General features: G+C 41.0%; 1 protein-coding gene across 2 annotated transcripts in view; it reads left to right on the forward strand.

Annotated features, from left to right (window-relative positions):
- PTPRM (protein tyrosine phosphatase receptor type M) overlaps positions 1-26,521 on the forward strand; it is a 720,054-nt gene that overhangs the window by 454,251 nt on the left and 239,282 nt on the right. For both annotated transcript variants that reach the window (XM_057698229.1, XM_057698230.1), the window contains exons 12-13: positions 12,417-12,690; positions 13,704-13,740. In XM_057698229.1, coding sequence (XP_057554212.1) covers positions 12,417-12,690; positions 13,704-13,740 — 311 coding nt within the window. The remainder of the gene's footprint in view (positions 1-12,416; positions 12,691-13,703; positions 13,741-26,521) is intronic.

Genomic DNA, 26,521 nt, shown 5'->3' on the forward strand with positions numbered 1-26,521 from the left:
GCTGGGGGCAGGGAAGACTCAAGAATGTGATCGCGCTATTTCCCATTTTTCTCATTCTTATGCCCAAAGGAACCCGTGCTCGTCTCTGCAAAGATTAACGTCCGAGGTTGGAACTCAAATTACATGAAGGCCCTTGAGGGTCATTTACAGTGAGGCCATACATTATACATGACTGCCTCCCTGGAAGTGAGGCCAGTAGTGCTGAGAACCCCCCGCCCGCCACTGACCAGCAGCCCCGAAGCCACCCATCAAGGTGAGGGAGGCAGACATACAAGTTGAACTCACTGGCCACTAGCAATAAAGTTACCCTCTGTTCCTTCCCCCCATCTGTCTGGACCATCTGTGAATTGAACAGTGGAATCATTTAAAAGCCATCTCAGGTGTAAACCCAGAGCCCCCAAAGGTTGAAAATGCCTTGAACTGAACAACTTATCGCCTGAGTGATGAGTCTCAGTGCTGCCCTGCCATGTGTTCTCAGCAGCGCTGGGTGTTCCTAACGGGATTGTTGATTCCAGGGAGTTTAAGGGATGAATTTCCGGAGGTGTTCCGAGCTGAGACTGATAGCCTTTGGGAGAGAGGATCTTGGACATTTTGACAAAGACTAACTGATCCGACTATAGGTGCCTCACTTTCATTTTTTTCTAAGTGTCATAATCACATAAATACATGAGAAAAGATGGCAGGTTCCAAGAGGCTGATAGTCACTTTTGGGGCAGACAGTGAAAGCTACCTCAGGGAGCTGCTGAGAGCAGTGGGCTTTGGAGTCAGGGAGGCACTGGGAGAGGACCTGACTGCTCTCTTCAGGTGTCAGCACCTTGTGATCCGGCGGGGGCGGGGGGGGGGGGGCGGCATTGCCGTATAGTGAATGCTGTTTTATGTCATTCTCTCAGCAGAGCGTTTCCTCAACCAGCACTTTTAAATACGCACAGTGTAATTTATGATGAGAACAGCAAAGCACAAGAAAGTGCTGACGTCCCTTCTATTTCATCAGAAATTATTGTATTAAGTTTATTATTACATTATTTTGCTTTTCAGCTCCTTAATTTAATTAACACTCAGTTCTTCAATCTGTGAGACCGTAGAACGACTGGGTAGCATTGTTCGTTTCTTCCATATCATCGTGGCTATTTTGAGTTGTTCTCGATGTCCTGGTTTGTTTTTTTTTTTTTCCCATTTCTCTACGTTTCCCTAATAGTGTTTGCCTGTCCAGTGTTGGTGTATTTCCTGCTCAGTGAGAAGTGGTAAGAGCTCTCTGAAGTTGTTAGTCTCTATTTCAAATTCTTGCCCTTTATAATATTGCAAAGTGTTATAGGAAATTTGAGGGTTGACATTTGCCTATTATTCACTCATTTGTGCACCAAATATCTATTGAGCACCTTTATGTTCAAGTCACTACGCTAGGATGGAGATGAGATCAAGGGGTATAGAGAAGTCCAGGCTACACTGAGAGCATATGACAGAAGGATGAAATCCCAAGAAGGAAATCAGCATGTGCTGTTTCAGCTAAAACTCAGAAGAGATGTAGGAAGTGGACCGTGAGAGACTGGAAGGCGGGTGTAGGTCCACCAAGGAGAGGAGAGGCCTATAGCACAGCCTAGGATCAGAGAAAGCACAAAGATGTAGACAGTGGTCATTCCAGCAAATACAATTAAAACCACACACATAGGAAATGAAGTTTGACCAGCAGTCAGGAGTATTAATTAGATTTATGAATTTAATGTTGGAAGTGAGCGTTTTCCTAGGCTAATCATTATGTAAAATATATGTAAATGTAATAGGAAATGCAAAATGATCACAAAGTGATTTTCATAATTTAGTTTCTGAATATCCTTCAGTACCTCAAACCTAATTAAGTGTGCAATAAATGTTTATTGAATTGAACCTCATCTTTTTCTTGTGAGCAGAAGTAATTATCACTGAAACCTTTATAGATAAGAAGCTGAAGGTCTCAAACCTCCTGTTAACTCATTGGATATAAAAGGAAGAAGAAGGGTTTAAATTTTATATGCTCATCTCTAAATAAAAGTGAAATACCATGACCCTCCCATAGAGTGCAGAAGCATAAAAAAATACCCTACCTTTACCCTTGGATCAATCTTATTTTTTTTAATAAGAAAAGAAATTCAGAAGGACTACTTCAAATAAACCATTGCTGCAAATTCAGATTTCAACAGGAAGGTCACTAGAATCTTACATGCCTATACTGACTCCTTTGAAACTTCTCCTGCTTCTCACCTCTCAGGGTCGCTAAAATCACCCCCTTCTCCTTTACATTCCATCCCCCCCATAGGTGGGAAAGGGGGTTGAGAGGTGGGAGAAATGGGCAAAGGGACACCAACTGTGTGGTGAAGGATGGTACCTGGACTTGTGGTGGTCCCTCTGTAGTATATACAGATGTTGAATTATAATGCTATATATCTGAAAATTATATGTAAAAAAAACCTGGGAACCATGGAGAGTTATTACAAAGAATTCTCTGAAAACAAAGAATTATCAAAATCAAATCAAAATATAATGAAAGTTTAATTAAGTAAATAAATTTAATTTAACTAAAAGAAAAGAACAATCACATGGACCAGAAGCCTTGGGTTTGCATCTGGGCTGTGTTATTTACTATTGTGTGACCTCAGGCATCCTGTGAACCTTGAGTCTTTCTTTAATTCTGAAATTGGGTCCAACACATGCTCCATCCATCTTATAACATCATCATGGGGATTAATATAGGTGAAAGTTCTTTGTAAACTGAAGTGCTAAGAAAGGGTAAAACTATAATATCAGGATTTGCTAAACAAAACATATTGACTAGATTGATGTTCAGTTTTTATTCCCTTTATTCCTTGCTTTTGGTAATATGCTTAAAATTTCTAATCACTACTGCCCTTTAACTTTTATGACAATGTAAGTGGCAGTACCTTGTAGATAACATGGTAGCCCCTTTTCTTCTGCCTGATTATCACTTCAGTAGGATCTGTGTTCTAGAGGAAACCCATACTTTGACAATAAGTTTATGGTCGTTGTAAGAAGTGTGTGCAGTCATTCTGTAAAATCATCAGAGTTCTAGAAGACCTGCTGTTCCACCGCAACAACACAGGGATGAGAAAGCATTGCTGGTTGGAGTAGTTACAAACAAGGGCTCTTTCCTGGGAATGAAGATACAGAGGTGTTCAGAATCATCAAATATGCAGCCAACCACAGTGTGGAATTTGGTGATCCTGGGTTTAAATCCTGGTGCTTTTTTGCCCTGTAATCTTAGGCAAGTGGTGCAACTTTTCTGTCTCATTCTCCTCAATTATTTAGATGTGAGTGATAACATCTACCTCAGAGGGCAGCTAGGAGGTGAATGACAGTAAGCAAAGCACTCAGGACAGCATCTAATACAGACAGCATCTAATACAATCTGCTCAATATAGGAAAGCTTTTCTTATTTACTGTTGACGCTATTCTGGTCTGTAAAGATGGCAGTACCTTGCAGATAACATGGTAGCCCCTTTTCTTCTGCCTGTGTCTTAGGAAAGTTTCTAAGTCCCAGTATAATACTCCTGAGCCTCAGTTATGATTTGATGGGAATAATAATTATAATAAAAAGTGAAGAATTGTTGTTACTTGGATTGAGTAGCTATAACATGTCAGGCCCATGCTTGGTCCTTTATGAAATGACTTCTAATCATCCAGAGCAGACATCCTGGTCAGATGCCAGCACTCTGTGCACAGATACAGGAACTGAGGTCTGGGGGGATTAACAGCCATGCTCTCCCTGTGCAGCAGTGCATGGCCTGCAGGGCCCCTCCCAGGAGCCGTCCCCACCACAAGCATCATCCCTGCAGAATGTCTTTGGAACCAAGGTAGTTACACATTCCTTTGTAGACGTGGGCTTTTCTGAAAATTAATATCCTTCTTTATCGTCTCTTCCAGTGTTAAGAAAATATATCATGCCTTTGCTTTTAGATTTCAATCATTGAAATCTTTGGGGTTTATCTCTAATACCACATTCTTAGAAGTTAGAAGCAGGGTTTTTTGATTTGGTTTTCTTCATTATTTCTTTGTTGTTTTTAAACTAAGACTTCCTGTTTATTTTTTTGTTCAAGCCTAACTCCATCAAAATCTGCTCAGTGTTTACCAGCAAAATTTTGAGTACTTGAAGGACTTGAGTTAAACAGATTAGTTTTAGTGTATAGGATTGCTTTACTCAAAGTCAGCGGTCTTTTTTGTTGATATGTATGTTCTGTTTCATTTCACCATTTTTAATAGTCTTCAGAGAATAAAGAAAGAAAATACCAATTATTTTGAAATGCTTATTAATAGTTTTTTAAAATTGTTCCCTCTTCTTTACTGAAGAATTGTAAACTGCAAGGAGAACACCTTAAACCTTTGGGGCTAAAGGTTCTTTTGTCACAGTTCTGGAACCTTCTGAAAAGGTTCTATCTGTTGCTAAAATTGTTTAAGGAAAGGAGCTCTAAATACCTGACTTCCAGCCTAAAATTTTTCCTTTTTTCATTGGTACACATAGTCACAAAGACCAAAATGTCATTTAACGGTAAAACTTCAGTTTTATATTACTATATTGGCTTGGTTTTTTTATGACTTCTTATAGCTGAATTGCTACAGAATGTGTTCACAAAAGAGCTCAATCCCTTATTACCACCACCACCACCCTTTGCCCACCTGATTTTAGGTGAACTGTATTGTATTAAAAAATAATGCTCTAGATTTCTTTACTGCCAGGAAACAAAGATCATTTTTATTAAAGTTGCTTTTAGGATGACAGTGGCAGTCATCTCTTTGAAAATTCATTTTGGAAACTAAGTTTGTTCTTCCAGAACCCTTGAAAAGAAGCTTGAAAAATGGCAGGGGAAGATAACAATAATAGAGCAGATGTATTTGAGCATTTATACAGTGAAACCTAATTCAGCTTTCCCTCAAACTCCATTTCAAACTTGCTCTTGTGCACGAAAATATACTATCTCGCTCTCCTTCCCCTATGTCTCCGATTTTCTTTTTCTTCAGCGTAATCCCTTCGGAAGGATTCCGTGTATGAGATCAGAGCTCAGCAGGTCAGAGGCACCGGGGCTCCTCGCCCTGGGCCTTCTGTGAGGGAGCGGGGCAGGGGGCCGCCTGTGGCCTGGGAAGGGCGCGGCGGACTCCCACTGCCAAATTCTGCCACCGCCCCCCCAAAACCACCAACACATCTGTAATATTTTGCCTTAACCTTCATGATTACAATGGATATCAAATGAAATACTAAAATTGAGAAACGAGGGCTCCTGTAACCTGCGGCGTGATTGTAGAAGGTAGAAAAAGTAGTTCCCAGCTTGCCTGGCGGGGGTCTGGGGAGAGGTGGAGGGGAGCAGGGACCGAGGCTTCTTTCCCCACCCTCCCGCAGAGAGCAGAGCTACCTGGCTCTGGTTCCTCACCTCGGGCAGCACCGCGGGACGGGGGTCAACAGCAGCCCAGGCTGTCATGCCCTGCAGCATCCTTCCGCCAGGAGCTGGCAGAATGGGAACTGCGAGGAAAACCCTGCCACTCCCGGGGTTCCTCTTGCGGGAACTCGGGGACTCCTGGGACAGGCCTGCTGGGACCCCGGCAGGCATCTGAGCCAGAGCCTGGCCGTTACCCTCAGCCTTGAGTCCTGTTGATGAAGGGTCCTCAGGGGTCCGGAGCCGTTGCAAGCAGTCTCTAGTGAGTCTGATGGGAAGACTTGTTGGGACTTGGGTGGGGCTTTGTTGGTGGTCGTAGTGAATGGAGATTGCATTGGAAATCCAAAGACACGAGCCTTTTTGTTTCTTGCTTTATCTGTAATTTGGGGGGAAAGTTGGTGGCCCTAGGCAGCACAGGACAGTCTTCGGGTCACCGGCAGCAGGAGCGTTTGGGCAAGAGATCCAGGCCGGATGTCCTCAGGGACATTGATGCCACCAGAGATTTTAATGTAAAATCTGACACTGACCACTCCTCCTCCTCCGCTCCCTCTTCCACTCTGTACAACCCCCTTTCAGCATCTTGTCCCAGTTCTTTGCTGGAGGGACCTGTTTCTAACACTCCGAGAACAGGGACAGTCTGGACTTCATTCCTCTTTTTCTTCTTCCCTTGTGCCTGGCACAGGTTTGACATGTGATAAATATCATAGAAAAGAAGGAAATAAGAATAAAATAGTTTTCTTCTCACTTGTTGCTGTCACAACTTGCCTGACCTTGTACCAGGGGTTATAAAATATCAGAGCTGGAAAGGACCTTAGTGGGCAGGGGACGATTTGGTGGCAGTGCTGAACCCAGTCCCCTGGGTGTGGGGCTCCCCCAGTTCACTGTGCTTGCAGCGGCACCCCCTTTGGGATGGTGGCATTTGTATTCCGACTCACCTGTCCTGTACTATTACTACTTTTAGGGACTGAAAGATTCTGAATTGAGTGTAATAATAAAGATATTTCGTGTGGCTTTGATAGTATTCGATTTTTCTAGTTTTGTTCAAATCCTTATAGCCATTTAAGAAAAACAAGCTTGAAAAATAGTAGCAGACTTTGAGTTATAATTTTTACAGTCATGTGTTTGTTATGAAATTGTGATGATTAAATTATGACAGGCGTCACTGAAGTGAAATGTGCAAAGGAAAACAACTTCGTTTGTTAAAAGTGGGGAGAAGTCACTCTTTTTTTTTTTTGCTTTATTTATTTATTTATTTATTTATTTATTTATTTATTTATTTATTATTTTTGGGGGGGTACACCAAGTTCAATCATCTGTTTTTATACACATATCCCCGTATTCCCTCACTTCCTTGACTCCCCCCCTTCCTTGACTCCCCCCCCCTCCTCGAGTCCCCCCACCCTCCCCGCCCCAGTCCTCTAAGGCATCTTCCATCCTCGAGTTGGACTCCCTTTGTTATACAACAACTTCCCACTGACTATCTATTTTACAGTTGGTAGTATATATATGTCTGTGCTACTCTCTCGCTTTGTCTCAGCTTCCCCTTCACCCTCCACCCCCTCCCAAACCTCGAGATCTCCAGTCCATTCTCTGTATCTGCATCCTTGTTCTTGTCACTGAGTTCATCAGTACCATTTTTAGATTCCGTATATGTGAGTTAGCATACAATATTTGTCTTTCTCTTTCTGACTTAGAGAAGTCACTCTTAAAGGTGTTCCACCTTGGACTCGTTTACTTGAAATTTGGTGCCAGCTGTGAAGATTAACAACACGCGGCCTCTTACACAGCTTCTCAGCCCGAGTCTAAAGTTCTGGTTGTCTTTTTATTATCCCAAACCTCCATAACTAAAGGATTTTTCCTTCCTGCCCTTTGTTCACAGTGTGGAGCTGTAATTGAGTTCGTATTTCTCGCCCAACCTTTCAGCTATAATTAATATTTTATTATATCAGATTTTATCACTGACTAGCAGAGCAGCAGGGTGTGGGACCACGTGCTCAGGCGTGCTTACACATGCACACAGACACACGTGCATATACACGCAGAACAGAAGTAACTTAGGGATGCCAGGCGAGCTCTTGCTGATGAATGGTGGCCGAGAGAACATCAGTTTTATTTGTGGTGTCCTACAAATATGCCACAGCAACAGATGGCCGATCTTATCTAGAAGAGAGCAGGACAAAGAGAAAAGTGGCCAACGTAGAATATTCGACCCCACGGATCAGTTGATGCTGTGCAGTGTGTAACCTGGGATCCATTGTCCGTGGGGAGCTAGTGACCAGACCTCGTTTGTGAGTCAGTGAGCAGGACATGCTCGGTCAGCTGCTCTCAGCACCACAGGGAGCCTAGTCATGGTGACAAACACACTGAACTTATTGAAATGACCTTTTTTTTTTTTTCCCTAATTTTAAACTGGTGACAATACTTTTAAAATGTAGTTCAGTTGTACTAAGTCATTTGGGTCTTCGGGGTGTCATTTCAGTAAATGCTGAAAGGTTCAGGGAAAGGATATGACTGAAAAAAGAACAGGAAGAAAATACATTGTGTTGTTGCATAAATAAGCCTGAATTACATATTTATTTTACTTGCTTTGCATATAACTTATACTTTCATGTTCCCTCACCCTCTAAAGAGCTAATCTTTAAGAAGATATTAATACTAGACTCTATTCTTTTTTACTGGAGAGAGAATAGGTGGTTTTTTCCAAAAAAATTGCAGATCAAGCTAAAAGTCACAAATAGTGTCATGAAATGGACAATATTCTAAGTCCTTGAAATAAGAAGCGCTAACTTTAAAGGACTGGCAGAAGCAACAATGAAACGGATCAGTACTTTTCTCCCCCTCACCCCCCCCCCCCCCCCCCGTTCTGCTATCTGGTTGGATAACCTTCCTATATTTTATGCTGATGAGAAACAGAATACGTGGATTAAAAAATGGACTTACGACTAAGGGTTTAATCTTGAAATGAATTAGGACACACATCTTAAAGTCAATTTCAAATCTTCAGCAAGCTTCCCCTAACATCTTCAAAGTTGGAGAAGACCAAAACCATTTTATCACGTTTGAACTTTTAAGTTTAACAAAGTACATGAAAGATGTTCAGATGTTCTTTTCTAGGTTATGCTCCCTGGGCTAGTCTATATAAATGCAGATTTCTTATTCTCCTTCTAAAAGCCTTAGAGTTTTGTTGTAGAAAAGCCTAGCATCAATTAAACTTTAAATTTCATTCTGTAAGAAAGTCCAGATATAGTGATGTCACATTTTTGGCAGACTCATCTTCACGATGGATTGTGCCTTCATGTTGCAAATGCTGGAGGAAAGTTTTATGTGACTTTAAATTCCAGAAGGTTAGGAATGGTGTGACTTTGATAAACAATGGGGGCATTCTATTATTAAAAGGATACTGGAATTTTAATTCAGCTTACTCAGCTGGAAACTTCTGTTTGGTTTTCCATCCTTGAGAATTTGCTTTTTTCAATCATCGTTTTAGGAACAACATTCAAACAGTGAGATTTTCAAGCTACTTTTGAGATGACACTTGTGAAAATCATTGGTGGGACGATGTTATTTGTACAAATGAAAAACACATCAGTCACTAAGTTCTGTCGAGGTACCGTTGACCTGGATGCCAATAACGTGTTAATTTCCATCAGGGAGGCAGCAACGTGTGGCAACTGGGCAGCACAACAGATTCAGCCATTTTTCATTAGCACTTGGACTTTGATAAAGGGGGATAGAAAAGAGCTGCTTGACCTTTCAGTGCTTAAATTATTAAAGAGCAAATAGATTTGAGGTCTGGATGCTTGCAAATCTAATTTGTCTCGTGGAGCAGGGATGAAAAGACATTTGGGGTTTGAAATTGCTCTAGTCAACTTAGTTCTTCCTTTAATATATCTGAAGATGAGTAGATGGTAGCTGTTTAAAAAAGTAATATATCTGGAGTGGAGTGTACAGCATAACACACCAACCGGCAAAAATGGAGCCCTGTTAAATAATCATTTGGTTCTTGAATTTTCATCTGATCCTCATAAAATTGCTGCTTGGAAAAATTAATTTTTTTCATCCACATTAACTTAGATGGCATTTAAATTACAAAACAAAACTGTCTTTCTCTAGGGAGAGTCCAATATATTGTTCAAGTTAAAGCAGGGCAGTGCCTGGCACATACTAGGGGCTCAAAAATATTTCTTGAGTTAATAAGTGAGTAAAGTTGGGGAAAACTAGCAAAGGTGGGAAAAATATGGATGGAAAGTGAGAAATGGAGATAAGGGAAGGGGGTAGAGGCAACAGAGATGCAGCTTCTGCTTCTCTCCATTTCTTATTTATTTGTGGTTGTACAGGAGAAACTTGCAATCTAACCAGCATTCTCTTATCACAAAACCTTTTTCTTGGTAATTTCCCCCTCTCTTAGCTCTTGGGTATTCAGGAAATGAATACAAAAGAAACTTAGGATTAAATTTTAGTAAGACAAAGCATATTAGTGAATATCAGTATATTTCCTCCCTCCTACTATGTACAAGGTATATAAAGTAGAAATTACATCTGGGTTACGTTATGCTTTCAAAAATAGGTACTTCGTGGCCCACTTCATTCTAAGTCTCATGAGCTACAGAAGTGACTGTCTTGTCTGATGGTCAGGAAGCCACATCTGCTATTTAATTATATGCCCCAGGTAGAATGGGCACTTCACCTCTGAACCTCAGTTTTCTCATCATTAAAACCAGAAAATAAATCCTACATGTGCAAGGCTCCCGGCCTAGCACTACCTGTATGGAATAATTTCTGCAAATTTTTTTCTTTGCATAAGTCTTCATATTTCTACTTTGTCTAGTATACTAGGCTTCCCAGAAGTTGTTTTTAAAGTGGGATTTTGAAAATCATGTCATATAGCAAATAAATTGGAAAAGCTTGCTAATAGAAGAAAGCCAGTGTTAAAAATCACTAAATGGAGAATCTCTTTGCAAAGCAATTCATTATTCTTTGATTTATCCATCTTGTGAGAGTAGTTCTCATATGCTGAATAAAAATTCTGAATAAAAAAGTATAAAATGTACCTTGGAGATCCATCTAATTCTCTCATTTCATAGGAAAAAAATAAGAACCAAAGACATTAATTTAAAGCCCCAGTTTTAGCGGAACTCGTTGTAGAGCCTAGATGTATGTACGTGCTGGTGTTTGCTACCCTGACCGGAGGCATTGCAGGAGAACATCACACGTCCTCAGTGACGTTTGCACTTCTCTGACCAAAGCCTTGAGAGTTACACGTTGTCCTTCTGTTATATTCTGTTGGTTTCATGCAGTCATCAAGGTTAGCCAACCCCGTAGTTGGTGGGAGAAATGTCAAAGAACTTCCAGATATATTGCAATCACCACATTCGACTGTAGATGTAAGAGGTCAGGGGGAAGGGGGCGTAAAATCAAAGTCCCCTCTGTCTTTGCCTGTGTCCCTTGTCCCCTCCGCCCCGCCCCATAGGAAGCTCCGTCCTAAATTCTTCCTTCCACGTTGGATGCATCCTTGCAGTGAGAATTCTGCAGGTTTTGGTGGAGCCTCTCACGTGACTGATAGAAAGTCTTGATGTTAGGACGTGGAGTCATATTTCTTTTTTTTATTTTTTTTTTAAGTTTACATCCTTGCTCAGAAGTCCCTTTATCATTGCACTGTAAACCTGCTGGACTCCCTGCCTACTGAACAATCATTCTGATGTTCTCCAGCCATTGATTTTTATTTGGACAGAATTACAAACTGAACGATAGCTGCATTGCATGACTGTAATAGAATGTGCTAAGTGGTTAGACTTCCAGGAGGTTCCCTGGGTGCAGATTCAGAATTCATGTGGATAGGAGCACAGAGAGGGACCTCTCCCGCCAACCCCAGCGGGTGGGGTTGGTAGGCACCTCCCTCCTGTTCTGCTTCCCTGGCTTTAGTGAGTGGCCGTGCTGAGCAGCCCCAGGATTACAGTGTTGCTCGGGGAGTCATGGTGCTTTTCTGATAAAGTAAGAAAAAAGATACATCTCCTTGTCAGAAGTACTTGCAATCTAGTCTGGATTCCGTTTTTGAAAGCTGCTGTCAATGTTTGGTTTTTCTCAGTATTAGAAATTTTTTTTTTCCCCAACCAAACTGCACAGAAGTTCATCATTCTAGTAAATGTATGTATCTCAGTAAAGAAGTCCATCCCTTCAGGGTTCTCCCATTCTCCTAAGGTCAATTCAGAATTCACAGACGTTGGAAGGGGGTGAGGCGGGAAGGGTGGGGAGGGACCAGGAGATCCGCTCCTTGGTGAGGACATCTGTCTCAAGGGCATCTTCTGAGAATGTTCAGTCCCATCTTATCTTTATATATAATTCAAGTAGCCCTGTTCATGATTCACTCTTAGAAACTGCTTGTAACTCCAGGGTGTTGGCTTTTGAAATTCCAGTGCCTTTTCTTTGCTTTTCTGATGTCCTCTCTTTCCACTGACCGAATATTGTGAAGGGCAAAGGAATATTAGAAAATATGGGAAGTTACACCTTGGTTAACCTGAATCATCACACACTGTTGTGACCTGATAAAACTTCACACACGTTCATACAGATGTCACCGAAGAAAATATTACGTTGCCTTTTTTAGTAAACTTGCAGTTAATATAATTTCATTGATTAGGTAAACTGAATTCATTGTCTACAAATTCATCTTCAGTTACACGTGAGAAGAACATTACTTTGGTGCTCTGCTCACATAAACAGCAGAGAGTGCTGTATAAAAATGTTTTAACTATGGTGAGTTTTCTGTCCCTCAAGAAATTGTCTTATTTGGGATGAGAGAGTTCTGTGCAAAAGCATTAAGCCTTTCCTTCTACTTCACGGAGCAAGTGTTGAATCCGTGTCCATTAGGCACTAAGCACGTATTATTGACTCTCTCCAGTGTCGTCTTTATTGGGGGTGTCCTGTGGGTGTGTGCAGTTGAAAACAAAGGGAATCAGCTCAGTTTTCCAAAACTATCACAGATAATACTCTCTTTTTTTCTAGTGTCTACCAAATAGTTGTCGAGGAAGAGCGTCCTCGAAGAACTAAAAAGACAACAGAAATCTTAAAATGCTATCCGGTGCCCATCCACTTCCAGAACGCTTCAATACTGAACTCCCAGTACTACTTCGCTGCCGAATTCCCAGCCAACAGCCTCCAAGCGGCTCAGCCTTTTACTATTGGTGATAATAAGACATACAGTGGGTACTGGAACACCCCTCTCCTTCCCCATAAAAGCTACAGAATTTATTTCCAAGCTGCTAGTAGAGCCAACGGGGTAAGTTTTATAAATGGCTGTTTACTTAGGCCATTCAGGGTTATTGATGAGAACATAGTCAGATCATATGAGGTAGCCGTAAGAAGGAAAGTCAGGCTTTTGTGTGCTTTTACTTGGAATAAATGTGTTTTATTCTCTCTTTTTAAAATCATTTTCACGTGGAGAAATTCATGGGAAGAAATGAATATATTCATATTTGTTTGGGTAGGAAGAATATATTGTCAACATGATGGTTTTTATTTTCAGTTTTTACTTGTTACCAAAAGTTGGCTAGTAATTCTGCTTAGCCTTCTATTTTACAGGAAAATAGTACAGCTCCAACACGTACATTCAGCTCATTTACAGTTTTGTGAGATTCACAACATCTGTCTTTTCAGCATATTCTGTCCCGTTTCTTTGGTTCCACAAGAGTTGATGCTTCCTATAGCTGGGGCTAAATTAGTTATCTTTTTTTTTTTTCTAAGAGAAAACAGCTTTGGAGAGATGAGATGGAAACAAAATAAAAACTATCCAGTTGTTTTTTAATGTTTTTCCCTTTCCTGTTCAGACCGGCCCAGGGCTCTGATGAGATAGGAAAGTCTCCTTAGAAGGAAGGGTGGCTTTTCCAGACACACATGGTTTCCTCCTTCCCAGCATGGGTCTCGGTGCCATCATTGCCTTTGTCCAGTGAGAAGGGGGGAAATCAGGGACACAGGTCTTCCCCACAGGTGTCTGCACAGGGAGCCAGTGAGGGTCTGGAGGAGGAAGCAGGAAACCACAGAAAGCAGGCAGAGGCGTTCTGTGTGTAGCTCCGGCTCACCATGTGCGCCCAGGGTGCCCACCAGCACCACCACCGCTGGCACTGGAGCTGGAAAATGTCTGCCCGCCACCCAAGGAGTAATCACTGTGTGATTAATGCCATACTTGGAACAATGAGGCCTTCCCTTATCCGTATTTAAAGAGAACTGCAGAGATTTTATTTGTTTCACATAAAACATGAATAGTGATGTTTTCCCCCTCTTTATTTAACACAGGAAACCAAAATAGATTGTGTCCGAGTGGCCACAAAAGGTAGGTTGAAACTGTGCATTGCTCTGCTGATTTCTGTCCTTTACGAGCTTAGATGCTATTCCAAAACTTCTTGAGATGTGCATGTCATTGAAATATGTGTGTGCATGTGTGTGTGCTCCTAAGATCATGTGGCAGTTAACTTTGACTGTGTTTCACATAGATATTATTTTTTAAAGTCATATTACTGTGTTTCAAAGCAGCTTTCAATAGCTATCTTTTTAAAACTTCTATGAAAATAGAATTAATTTTTATATGATCTCATACCCATGTTATAAACCACAGTATCCTACATAGAACACTGTCTGGTGAATGTTCAGATGCAAAATAGTAAAATACCTCCTGCTGTTTTAAAGCAATTGTCTAGTTACGATAGACCTGTAAAGTAGAGTCTGCATGGGCTTTCTTCGCTGGGGATGTGTGTCTCTTTGAACCCAGGAACCAGGTAATGTTATTGTGGAGCTTCTGTTTCCCAGGCCTGCTTACCATCCTGAGAAAATGTGATGGAGGATGAGATGTAGATTAGGATGAACCAACAAAAGCTCGCCACATAGAGCCTCCTAAGGAAGAGTGGAACTGTGTGTGTGTGTGTGTGTGTGTGTGTGTGTGTGTCAGTGCGTATACATATACTGTAACGTCATCTTGTCAACCTTGCAGTGTGCTTTTAACCATCCCATGTGGAAGCGCATGAGAAAATGCCATGAGAAATGTCCAGTGCTGCATGAAAAGGAGGCATTATACATGAACACTTGTAGTTAAATGCACTCTTACAGCTCATGAGAAGAACCACAAGGACAGGGAGGAAGTGCTGTGGGGTTGAATTTGGAAAGCATGGCAAGAAGGCAGGAAGCCCCAGGTTTTATCAGATCACGGGGAGTCACTTGATGAGTTCTGTTGGATGAAAATATCTTGTTTTTGTTGTTTAACGTTCAGGCAACACAGTTTGAATATATCACGGTTGCCCATCGGCATTTTCGAAATTCTCACTGAGTTCTTACTTCCTGAAGATACGTGACCTTTTTATTCCGCCTACTTGACAAACAGTTCTCGGTTTCATGTTACGTGCCGGGCCTTGTGGGACGTACTCACCTCATTTGTATTTTGTTTGTCGCCGGGCTCACAGGTCTATTTCCAAGAATCTCCTCATATTGATCTTAAAACACTCAATTCTGTATATCGTATTGTGCCTGGTTAAGAGCCTTTATTTGTAGGAATAGATTAATGAAAATGAAATTACAGGCATTGATGTGTTTCCTAAACTGTAATTCGCTATTAACTATAATTATTATAGTATTATAAGGCCCTTGAATGAGGTATTGACGCTCTTAGACCTCCAGATCACGGCCCGTGCTCAGGCTGTTTTATTGAATTCTGCTGGCCCTGAGGTCTCAAGAGAAACCCAGTTCCAAAGTGCCTGATTCATAACGCCTAGCATTTCACATCACAGCTGAAAGTTCAAATTACTTTCAAACACAAGTTCTCATTTATTTCTTCTAAATTACTGTGAGAAAGGAGACATGTATCGCTATTTTTATTTTTGAGACAAAGAAAATGTATATTTGGGGAGATGAATTGACTTGCCGAGGTCACTCAGCTCGTAATCTGTGGGTCAAGGCTTGATCCTAAGCGTTTGGACCCCTACACCAGTGTTTCCCTGTAGCTCATGGCTTTTCACCCAGCAGAACCTCTGGCGCGTCGTAGTTGTGCAGCGTATAAGTATCTGTCCTCCTTTTTATTAGCACTGAATCACTGCCCAGTTGACTCTGGAAACAACAAAAAATCTGCCATCCTTTTCATTTGCATAGTTAAATAATTATATAAATAACACACTAGTAAATATGGAAATCTGACGTTTGCTGTTTTCACAATAGATTGAATTAGATGGTGATTTGGATCATTTTCTTCCATCATCAGCTAGATTTAATCAATATTGTAATTTGTTTTTCAATTCACCAGAGGATGATTAGGCAATCAGATGACCTGATTGACTAAATATTTCCCCCCTCATATTTTCTGAGTCATTTGCAGACATATACATAGCAGCAAACTCTATCCAACCAAATAACCTTTTCGGGGAAAAGAGGGAAACAAATTTTAATATTCATAACATCACACTGTCATTCCTATTCATAAAATCACAGCACAGGAGGGAGCCTCGGGAGATAGTCTCCTTCTGGGTGAAACTACACTGCTTAGTACTATTTTATTTCATGAATTTCTATCTGTACAGATTCAGCAACCTTCCTTTACAGCACTATCTAATGTTCCAGCACCTTTATAATCAGATAATTATTTTCTGACTCATACTAAAATTGATTTTGCCACGAAGGAAGCCATCCCATCTTGACGACTTAGTCAAAACAGAGAAATAGGTGGGTCTGACAATGTTCCTGGTACCATATCGTAAAGATGTTTGAAGTTTAAAAGAGTTCAAGCATCTTGACTGTTTTTACCACATATGCTGACAGTATGGTGGCTTAATTGAATTTTCAGACACTAAACCACTTTCTTAAGCAGCATTTTGAGTTCACAAAGGTTTCAGTGTTCTATGAAGCAACCATTGACAAGTATCTTTATAGAGGAAGTGTGAAGGTGGATTTTTTTCCACAAGGAACTAATTTGTAATTTCAAACACGGATATGTCTTTTAAAGATACATTTCATACTAGTTGTAAATTTAATGTAGTGATAATTTTAATTATATTCCAAGGGTACATTTTGACACTAATCATCTCAAATATAAAGCCTCATAAAAATTGGACACAGGAAAATACCTAAGGTGGGTCATTACCTATCTCCATATGTTGGGGGATTTGCCTGTATTTTTATGTATCCTCCTTTAATTTATGTATCTAGATTCCTCATAAGTATATGTGGCTGTATTTTGATGGTTAGCTGTAGGCAAACTCATGCCAGAATATTCTATCTCTTGAGTTAAAAAGACATTTGATTTGATACCCTCCCAATTCATGGAGTTCTTTTTAATCGTTATGGTAGAGTACATAGAATAGCTTTTAGCTATTTTTAGATTCTAATTGTTACTTTGATTTTTAATCACATTCACATTTTATAGTTGAATTCTCTTTAACACCACTTGGTCCAAGTGTGTCTTAGCAATCAGTGTATATGTTTTCCTTAATTTTCACATACCTTATGGCTGCCTTATGGTTACTAGTAGGGTGGAAGCTCTTTTCTGCTTGTTTTGGAAGACTGTGTTGATGATCAGTTCTAAACTGACAGGATACACTTCAAAGTAAAAATCTGTCTTGTTAGTGAATTAGATTTCTTATATTAAATGAGGTATAGTCATTCTAATTGATACAATAATTAGTTTGAACTGTGTACCTTGCATTAATCTCCCATAAAATAATTTTTTCCATGACATGATGCCAGCTATGTTTCTCCTTGACAATAAAGCCATTTGGGAGCTTTCTTGTTATGCATTTATTTAAAAAAAATATTTGAGGACACACGTAGATTGCAAGTGAGAGGATGGAAAAAGACATTTCATGCAAATGGAAATGACAAGAAAGTGAGAGTTGCAATACTCATATCAGACAAAAGAGGCTCTAAAACTAAGGCCTTAAAGAAAGATAAAGAAGGACACTGTATAATGATAAAGGGATCAATACAAGAAGAGGATTTTATACTCGTCAACATATATACACCCAGTATAGGAGCACCCAAATACATAAAGCAAATGCCAACAGACATAAAGGGAGAAATTGACAAGGATACAATAACGGTAGGAGATTTTAACACCCCCACTCACATCAATGGACAGATCTTCTGGGCAGAAAATCAATAAGGCAGCAGAGATCCTAAATGGTACAATAGAACAGTTTAGACTTAATTGATATTTTCAAGATATTACATCCAAAAAAAACCAGAATACACATTATTTTCAAGTGCAAATTGGAACATTCTTTAGGATTGACCACATTCAAGGGTGCAAAACAAGCCTCAACAAATTTAAGAGGATAAAAAAATATTTAAGTGCCTATTATGTTAGGCATAATGTAATCTGTAGAACTTCCAAGCATAGATACATAACTATATCGCTTTTTAAATTTTGAGGATTTCAAGTTCATAAAATTTGGGGGATTTTGTTTGTTTCTTTGTTTTTAGTGTACGGGGGGTGTCATATGTATTAACTTATTCTTCTCCTTGCTATGATTTGACTAACAGCAGTATAGCTAGAAATCAAGACAAAAACTGCATGAAAACACATGCTAAGTTCTTCCCAAAAGTATTACAGTAGTCAGATATAAACCTTAAAGAAAAAGAAAACAAAACCATTATTCTAATGTCATATTTTAAGGTGAATTTTCTGTGCAGAAATGTTCCACTGTTTTTAAGTGTAGTCTCTTGTTTAACTTACATTTGTATGGCAATGTGCTTTGCTGGGAGACCTTTAGGAAACTTTGAAGGATTTCTATTGTTCTGATACAATTTCTAACTATATTCAGAAATGTGAATGTTTCTTTTTTTAATCACTGGGCTCTTTGAGAAATTTCTCTAGACTGTTTTTCTGTTCACTGTTTTGCTCAAAGAAATGCCATCCTTTTTAGACCACGATGCTACAGAATGAAAGTACACTGATAAAAGGAACTGAAAAGAATGTCTGTTGAGATGTAAAGCTAATTAAGATTCCTTTTAATTACTCGTATTCAACACACAAGAAAACAAATTATATAGTAAGGCTGCTCATATATGCTAATCTGCTATCATTTAGCTGTGGGTTTAGAAATAGAAATGTAAATATGATGCGCATTTGCCGCTCTGTGTTTTATAGAGAAAATATTTCCTTTTCTTGATCTGAAACAGTCGTCATAACGTATGTCGTGAGTGCATTAAGGCCCCCAAGAAGTTCCTGAGGAAAAGAAACCTGTTAAACTCTGTTCAGCCCTACAATTTCTAAATTTATTTGATCCAAACTCATTTTTCAAGGAACCCTAGAGTCATATAAAACCCAGTTTGGTAAAAACTGGGTCCTCAAATTCCACAAGATCCCACCACCTGTAACTGAAATGGCAGCTTAGGAGTCGATACACCAGGTGTGATGTTTACTCTCCTGTGGGCACCTTTGTACCCTAAGCAGACCCTAAGTTTACCAGCACCAGGCACCATCTTTAAAGCCTAGGAATTTAGCAGTATTCTCTTTTATACTGCATTCTTTGGAGCAAATTTTTCTGTAAAGGACAGTCAGTAGATATTTTAGGCTTTCCCACCCACACTGTCTCCATCAGAGCCCCTCAGCCCTGCCTCTGCTGTGGAAGGGCAGCTGTCATCATGGGTGAGCAATGAACAGGACTCTTTGCCAATAAAACTTTATTTGCAAAAGCAATCAGTGGGCCACTGACCTGTATTTTACGGTAATTTGTAACAAAATCAAGTTTTTTCCTTGTAACCAAGCATAACCGTCACAAAGGAACACTTTACAAGGCAGAACGTAGATAGCAGATAGAAACCCTTCCTGATCCCTGTCATGGACTTTTCCATTCGAGTTTTGAACCTCAGGTTGTAACTTGTCTTCCTTTGAGTTGTGAATACATGGCTGCCTAATGTAGCTCTTTTCAAATATCGTTTTGTTCATGTTGTTTACCAATGTCAGTATCAGATAGATGTTCTATTTTTAGAGAAACAATACAATTTTTCTCAGAAGTAAAGTAGGTCAGATTTTCCTGTAAGTAATGAAAAACTGCACAGGAATGTTTGCTGCACAACAGTATCTATGACAAAGCAAGCATTCTGTGCATAAACTTGGAACTGGTACCAACTTTGTCACAAGTCTTAGAAATAACATTTTACTATTTACAGTTTTTTACATCAGTCTGCAAAACTGCATATTCTGTCATACCAAGAAAATAATCTTTGTGATATCTTGAGAGTTCTCCATTCTCTGACCAAACTGTTAATTTATTTATCTCACTGAGCAAAACTAAAAAGTTTTCATTAATAACGTGTAAAAGACAGTGATACCATTTTTAAACCCAGTTGCCGCTGTTGTCTGGTTACAGGACCAGCCCTGTTTGAACGGTGCAGAGGGATATTTCAAAATATTATGCACCAGCAGTTTTGGGTTTAATTGTCTGCAGATGGTAGATGATCTGTTTTTCTTACTCGTTGCCACATTTCTGATAGCACCCAGGCTGTTCCATGTAAATTAGTCATCTTTCATGTATGCCTGTCCTTAATTTTCCAATATTTTTTCTTTGCATCATTTTCCAGCTGTATCATGCTAGAACTGACGTTTTAATTTTATCTCTCTCTCTCTCTCTTTTTCAATATCTGTGTGTCATAAATGTTAACCATTTAAACTTGACTGCTGAGCTGTTCAGGCAAACCAAGAAAGCTGCCTGGTCCACTTTAAGAGTTTTAATCATTTCTCTGGCCACATGTTAACCATGACAACTACAGCAAAAGCAGTGATTAGTCTTTATTTTTTTAGCTGACGTTTTGAGATGCATTTTTTTCTTCATTCCCTGAATGTGACAAAATAAAGTTCCTAAATGGAAACGCTCTACAGGAAATTTAGTTATCGGAGAAATTTCTTACATAAAAATGTTTTTGGTGAAGGAGGATAATATTCTTCACAAAGGTGATTTTAGAGAGAAGAGAAAATATTGTGACTTAAGCAGAAGAATTTTAAATAACCTAATACATTTTGAAAGCTTCAAGTTTGAATCACAGAATTAGTAATGAATCTTTCTACCCTCTTCTCAAGAGCAGTTGAAAACACTGTTCAGACTAGATCCTTATTTAGAACTAATGTTTTTGTTTTTTTGCCTTTTCCTCCTCGTTTAGTCTATCTATCCAAAATCCTCAGCCCAAGCTTGCAACTGTGTCATGGTTAGAACTCTAACCGCCTGACGAAAGCCTGTTTAAGGGAAGCGAACTCAGAAAATTCAGCAGCTTGCTGTGGTTGTTTTCCTCTTTCCTTCTCTTTTTGTTGTTGTTGGAAGAAAGTTGACATGATGTGATGCGCGGATGGAGATTCTCCTTGCTAGCCTAGCTTCAGTCTGGCTTTTTCTTCCCTCATGCATGCTGACCTGGGAATCTTCCTTTGCCATAGCTGCGATAATCGTGACTCAGCTTACGACACCTCACATTCGCATCGCCCCTGCTGCAGGCGACGACCAGCTGACAGGTCAGACGTTCAAGTATAGATGAGTCATCTTGCCCATTTCCTGCTCATTTTTCTCAGCTTCGTTTCCCCTCTACATCTCCTCCTTCGCTTCAAGGCTTGTTGACAGTGTCTCCAACTCTTGGCACAGACCTGTGCCAGCATTAAATTAAGTGGTGTGCTCGGCCTCTTCTGTGTGCACATGTACCCCCCGCATCCAGCACAGCCCCGCTGCATGACCCCATTGTCTGTGTGTCTGTCGTATGTGCCTTTCTAGCCTAATGTTATACAGAATGAAATTTGCTGGATTTGCAATGGCAATGCCATCAAAGAGGATTGCAATCAAAACACATCAAGATGTTTTCCCAGTTATCCAAATTAATCTAGAAAGGAGTCGAGATCTGAGCGTGAAAGGTTTATTTTCACCTTGTAGGGTCTAGTCTGCACACGCATTTAGCAATCCACAAGCTGGTCCACGTGTTATTAAGTGAAGCCACCCAAAGATGTTTGGGGTGATGCTGTTCAAACAGCTTTTCGAGTTCCTACAACTGGAGCAGAGCTGGCTGCATTCCTTATAGATCCTTGTTTCAAAGCACAGTGTTTACAGCAAGCAGAGGCAAATCTGCAAGTCAAATGCACTGAATAATTTAGGGAAGTTTTTAAAAAATTGAATGGCTTAGAGTCATGGAATTGAACTGTGTGCTTCTTTATACCAAGAGAAGGTAGCTTGTCCATCTGAACTGCCTCTAAAGGTGTATGGACAAACGTGTAAACTTGTATAGGAAGAGAATCCAGTACATTACTGCACATCAAAGGTGAGTGGTTAGAGAATGCCAGAAGACCGACTTTGGTCCTGCAACAGAAGCAAGCCATTGTCAAGATTTCTAACAGTCACATGGGCAGGACGCAAGTTCTGCTTTCAGAGGCATCACCAACATGGTAGTTTGTTGCATGAGTTACAGGCGTTGACGCAAGCCAAGTAAGAAACACGCAGCTGCTTTCCATAGAATTTCCATTCCTGCAGTTGTTTTGTGTGTGTGAGATTAAGGCATGTACCCTGACATTTAAGAAAAAAAAGTATAGCTTAACTCATAGTAAGAATTCATGAATGGTTAAGTTGTTCGGTGAGCTTATTGTTTTGGAAAATAAAGCAGCTGAGACTCAGGAAAATTATACACTGCTTTTTATAAAGTAAAGAATTGTAGGATAATTTTATTCTTTCTCAGCTGGAATTCCATATATATTTTCAGGCCTCTGTTTCAGGGCCTAAAAGCTATAAACTTATTCACAGTTCTGCTGCCTTGCTTTCAAGTTTCTTTTAAGCATGTTTCTTTTACTGGCTGAAGTTCTGGTTGTTGCAGACACTCACTTATCCTGAACTTCTGATGTGGTTCCTCCTAACAGTAGAAGTAGTTAAGGGACCGTGTCTTTCTTACATAAGCCCTCCTCTAAAACCATGACGTGTCAGGCCTGGCCCATGGCACTGCGTAGGGTTCTGTGTCCACCTTGAAGGTAATCTGGGATCTTCAGCAAGTCTGACCCCAGTCTTGCCAGCAAACATTAAAAATGAGTTGGCCCCACTATCATAAAACGAGTACTTGCAGGAAACATAGTTAAATAGCCCCTTTTGAGGCTTTCCCTATAACCCGCCAACTTTAACTTCAGCACGTTGTTTACTAGGAATAAAGTAAGTGAAACTTCTGAATATAGTGTCCTCTCTAAAACTTGCAGGATTTAGAAGATACCTCATAAATCAGCCTCCTTCCCAAGCCTTTCAGATCCAGTGTACCTTGTTATTTTGGAACTAGTCTGCGGAGGACGCACACATAGCTGAAGTATGTGGCGGCCGTTCTTTTAAGGGCTGCAGGTGATCACCAGCATTTACTTTGGTTTATTAGGGATGAAAATGATGACGTGTTAGAATAAGCCCCCAAAACTAGTGCAAAACTACTCTTATCCTTTTTTCAGTACTTCCTGCTGCTGTTAGTGATGGTTACACTTACCCAGATAAATTCAAGCTCAGGTAATATTTCTTTTGTATTTTCCACATGAGTCAGTCATCCACTTGGAGAGCAGTAACACTGTTTCTTTTAGCACTGCAAGCTTGAGCCTTCATTCATTCAGTCACTGGTTGATTTTTACCAAGCACCTTCTGTGTGCCAGGTCAAGGGCTGCTACCTCTCATAAGTGCGTTTACTTTGTGTGGTTGCCCAGACTCTTGCCATCAGACGTGTTTGCATGAGGGACACCAAAACCTACGTACACACGTGCTCTTAATGAATGAAAAATGACTGTCATGCTTGTCATTTCTCAGTGAAGAAGAGACAACAGTTTTGTAATGATGTGGGGGAAGGACATGTGTTTCACAGTCGTTCTCATTGTGTTGAGTTGCTTAGAAAATGGTCAGTGGGACAGTTATGAACATTTCACATCTGTGACCCATTGTTTACTAGATCAATACAGGCCCTTCCAGAAGCAAACAGGAAATCACGAGAGACTCATTCTGAATGCCTTCAGCAATTTTCTGGTCCGTTTTGGTTTAATTGTGCTGACATCTTGCCCCTACAAATGCTGTCGGAGGCTGTACTTACAGGAAACTTTGATAAGATCTTGGGCCCTCTGCAGCCTAGGTCCTGTGGTCCCAGAATGTAATCTGTCCTGGGTTTGACTCACCTCGGTGTAGATGGGACCCCCTCCCTTCTCTAACACAGAGAACACAAGCACCTGGTGACCTGACCCCTGGCACCCAGACTATGTCAGACACAACAGAAGTGCCCGTAAGTGTTGGCTGATTTAATTCACTGAATGAATGGAGCTCAGATGCAGGATGCTCGTGTGTTTGATAAGCAGACCTGTCATCGCACCAGGACTGTTTCTTAAACTTTTTTGTCCTCAGTCAACTGTAAGAACACATTACCACCCAGTATACACACATTCACGTACACATACGCATACACATACATGTTTAACTGAAGCAAAAGATTTAGAAACTGTCCTACCAATGCTGCTCCCCAAGTAAGCTGCACTCCAACCTGTTCTATTCTATTTCTGTCTTATTCTATTTCATTTTTTAAAACATGTAGTTTCTATCTCCTAAATCGATTTCATTTCCCACTAATGGATTGTAACCCACAGTTTTACAAAACACTTTACTAAACCACTGTAGTTAGGGGATTATGAAAGGGAACAGAATATATATTTGGAATAAAAGTCCTGTGAAACTTCAAAATTCCTACTGTAAAGAGAGCACGCACAGAAAGTTTTAGAAACTGGAAATGCTTCTGCTTTCTACTTCATTCCCTTAATTTTGTTACTGTCTGTAACATAGAACTGCTTTGGGAGGAAAATTAAAGGCTGCACATGCTAGAAACTTCTCTTTAAGATTTGTTTACTTCACTTTATAAATATCTCTAGGCTATGTATTTTATATTAAGATATTTCTGTGTATGATTTAAAACCCCAGCCAGCTCTGAGATGCTATGGAGAATGGTTTCCTTCACATATCTTTTATCATTCGTTTTGGTTAAAGCCTTATACCTAAAATGATAAGATTGGTATCGTATTTATAAACAAAGTGACTTCTGGGATTCAAGTACAAATCAGATACATCAGAGCATGTAGAATTGCTTGCTAGATATAATTAGTACTAAAAAAAAATAGAGAACTATCCAACAATCATTCCCACATAAAGTTTGAAGTTTTGAAAAAGATATGTGTAGCAGATGTCTGCATTGTCAAAGATAAACACAGCCCAACATCAGCTAAAGTGGTGAAAACAGATTTTATTCAGTAACTACTGACTTGGGGTTGGGCTGCATTCCAGTCTGACTTGCTCAGAGGTGATTGTGCCTTTGCAGGGAGGTTTGAAGGGGTGGGGAGGGGGTGATGGGGGCTCAGTAGGGTCAGGGAGGGGAAACACTGGTCCATGTGACACCGTCTGGTTTGCTGACTGGTGCTTATGGATTAAGTCAGGCTCCTCCCGCCCGCAGAGGCTGGGAGCCAGGGCTCTGTCCTCACGTGTCACTGGAACCAGCATCAGTTCTCCAGGCAGCCTTGAATTTCTCAGGGGGGCTGGGGTCCCCTAGGGATGCGGCCTTGAGCCGTTAGAAATTATGTTCGTCTTCGTTCAAGTCCCTATGGGCCCAGGTGGGGGCTGGTGGAGAGGAGGGCTCGGAGGAGCCTGACTGGGGTTTGTTCCCAGAGAGAATCCTGTCACTTCTCCCTCCTTCCCGTGTGAGCAGCAGGGACTCATTGGACTGGTGGCATCTGGAAAAGGAAGGGAGGATGTTTGCTCAGCTTCTTCTGGGCATCATCCTCAGGACACAAACGTTCTTCTGTGTCAGAGGGTCTCAGAAGAGCCCGCCTAGAGTTTGGTTACAGAGAGAATCTTTGTCAGTATATCGGCAAAGCTCTCACGAAATAAACCCCAAGGAATTTCTCTTTCTCTTTAAAGTGGCTCTTAAAGCAGAGAGAGATTTTTTTTTTTCCCATGTAACACGTAACACATGGAAGTCAGTGAACTGGGTCTCCACAGAGAAAGGAAGTGGCTCCAGTGTTCACAGAGACCTTCTGTTCTGGATCCTGGTCAGAGATCCCCTGCATTCCTGCATCCACTCCAGAGAAACCCCACAGCCAGCTTTCTCAGCTCCTGTTCCCATCCTTCCAAGTGTCGCTGGAGAAACGGCAGAAGCAGACAGACATGCTTGAGGCCGGCACCTTGGCCCCATCCCTCAGTGACCGTACCCTACCCGGGTGGTGCCCGAGGCTGCCTCCCGCCCTGCCGGCCACTCCCCCCGCTGCCGGCCACTCCAGGGCTTGTTCTGCCTGAGAAGGTCTCCTCATCTCTCAGACTATCCAGCCAGGACCCTGAATTTGGGGTAGTTTCTCTATCTGACTCTTAAATCCATCTAGAAATTACCACTGAGATGGCCTGAAGCGTTTCCAGGACAGAGGTCCAGCTTTTTTCCAGAGAAACAACCAGTTAAGCTGCTTTCATCATTAAATAAGCAATTACTTTCCCAGAGAATTGGAAGGCCATGTTGTCATATATTAAGTTCTCAGATGTAGATTCCGTGAAGGGCTTCTTTGTCTCTTCCTACAGTGTTATCACCTTTTGATGATACTGGCTTTTGAGACATTTCCTGATGAAGCTAGAATCCGCTCCTTTTCCTCTGTCAGAAAGGCCCTCATCCTTCCCCGTCTGCCTACCAGCCCTCCCAGCAGCCTAGAAGCCCGAGAATGACTGGCTTCCCTCCCCTCCCTGGCCCCCTCCTCCCTCTGCCTCGGTCCACACCAGTCGCCCCTGTTGTCCTTCAGACACACCAGCCAAGCTCACACCTTCAGGGTCTCTCTGAGCTTCCCCTGCTCGGGAACCTTCCTCCCTAGATCCCCGCTTGCCTGACCCCTTAGCCCCCTGCAGCCCTTGCTCAAACCCCACCTTCTCAGGGAGTCTTTCTTGAGCACTTGGCCTTCCTAAGGGGGCAGCCGCCCTGATACCTGCCCCATCCCCGACACAGCCTGTCCCCTTCCACTACTGCATCCTCCCTCTTTATAGCACGTATCACCTCTGTGCCTGTGTGTTCTGTTTCTGCCATCTTCATCCCAGCCTCATCCCAGCTTCATTCCAGTTCTCTGAGGGCAGGAATCTGTTTGTCAAGCT

The sequence above is a fragment of the Hippopotamus amphibius genome, chromosome 11 (genome assembly GCF_030028045.1).
Source record: "Hippopotamus amphibius kiboko isolate mHipAmp2 chromosome 11, mHipAmp2.hap2, whole genome shotgun sequence".
Lineage (NCBI taxonomy): Eukaryota > Metazoa > Chordata > Mammalia > Artiodactyla > Hippopotamidae > Hippopotamus > Hippopotamus amphibius.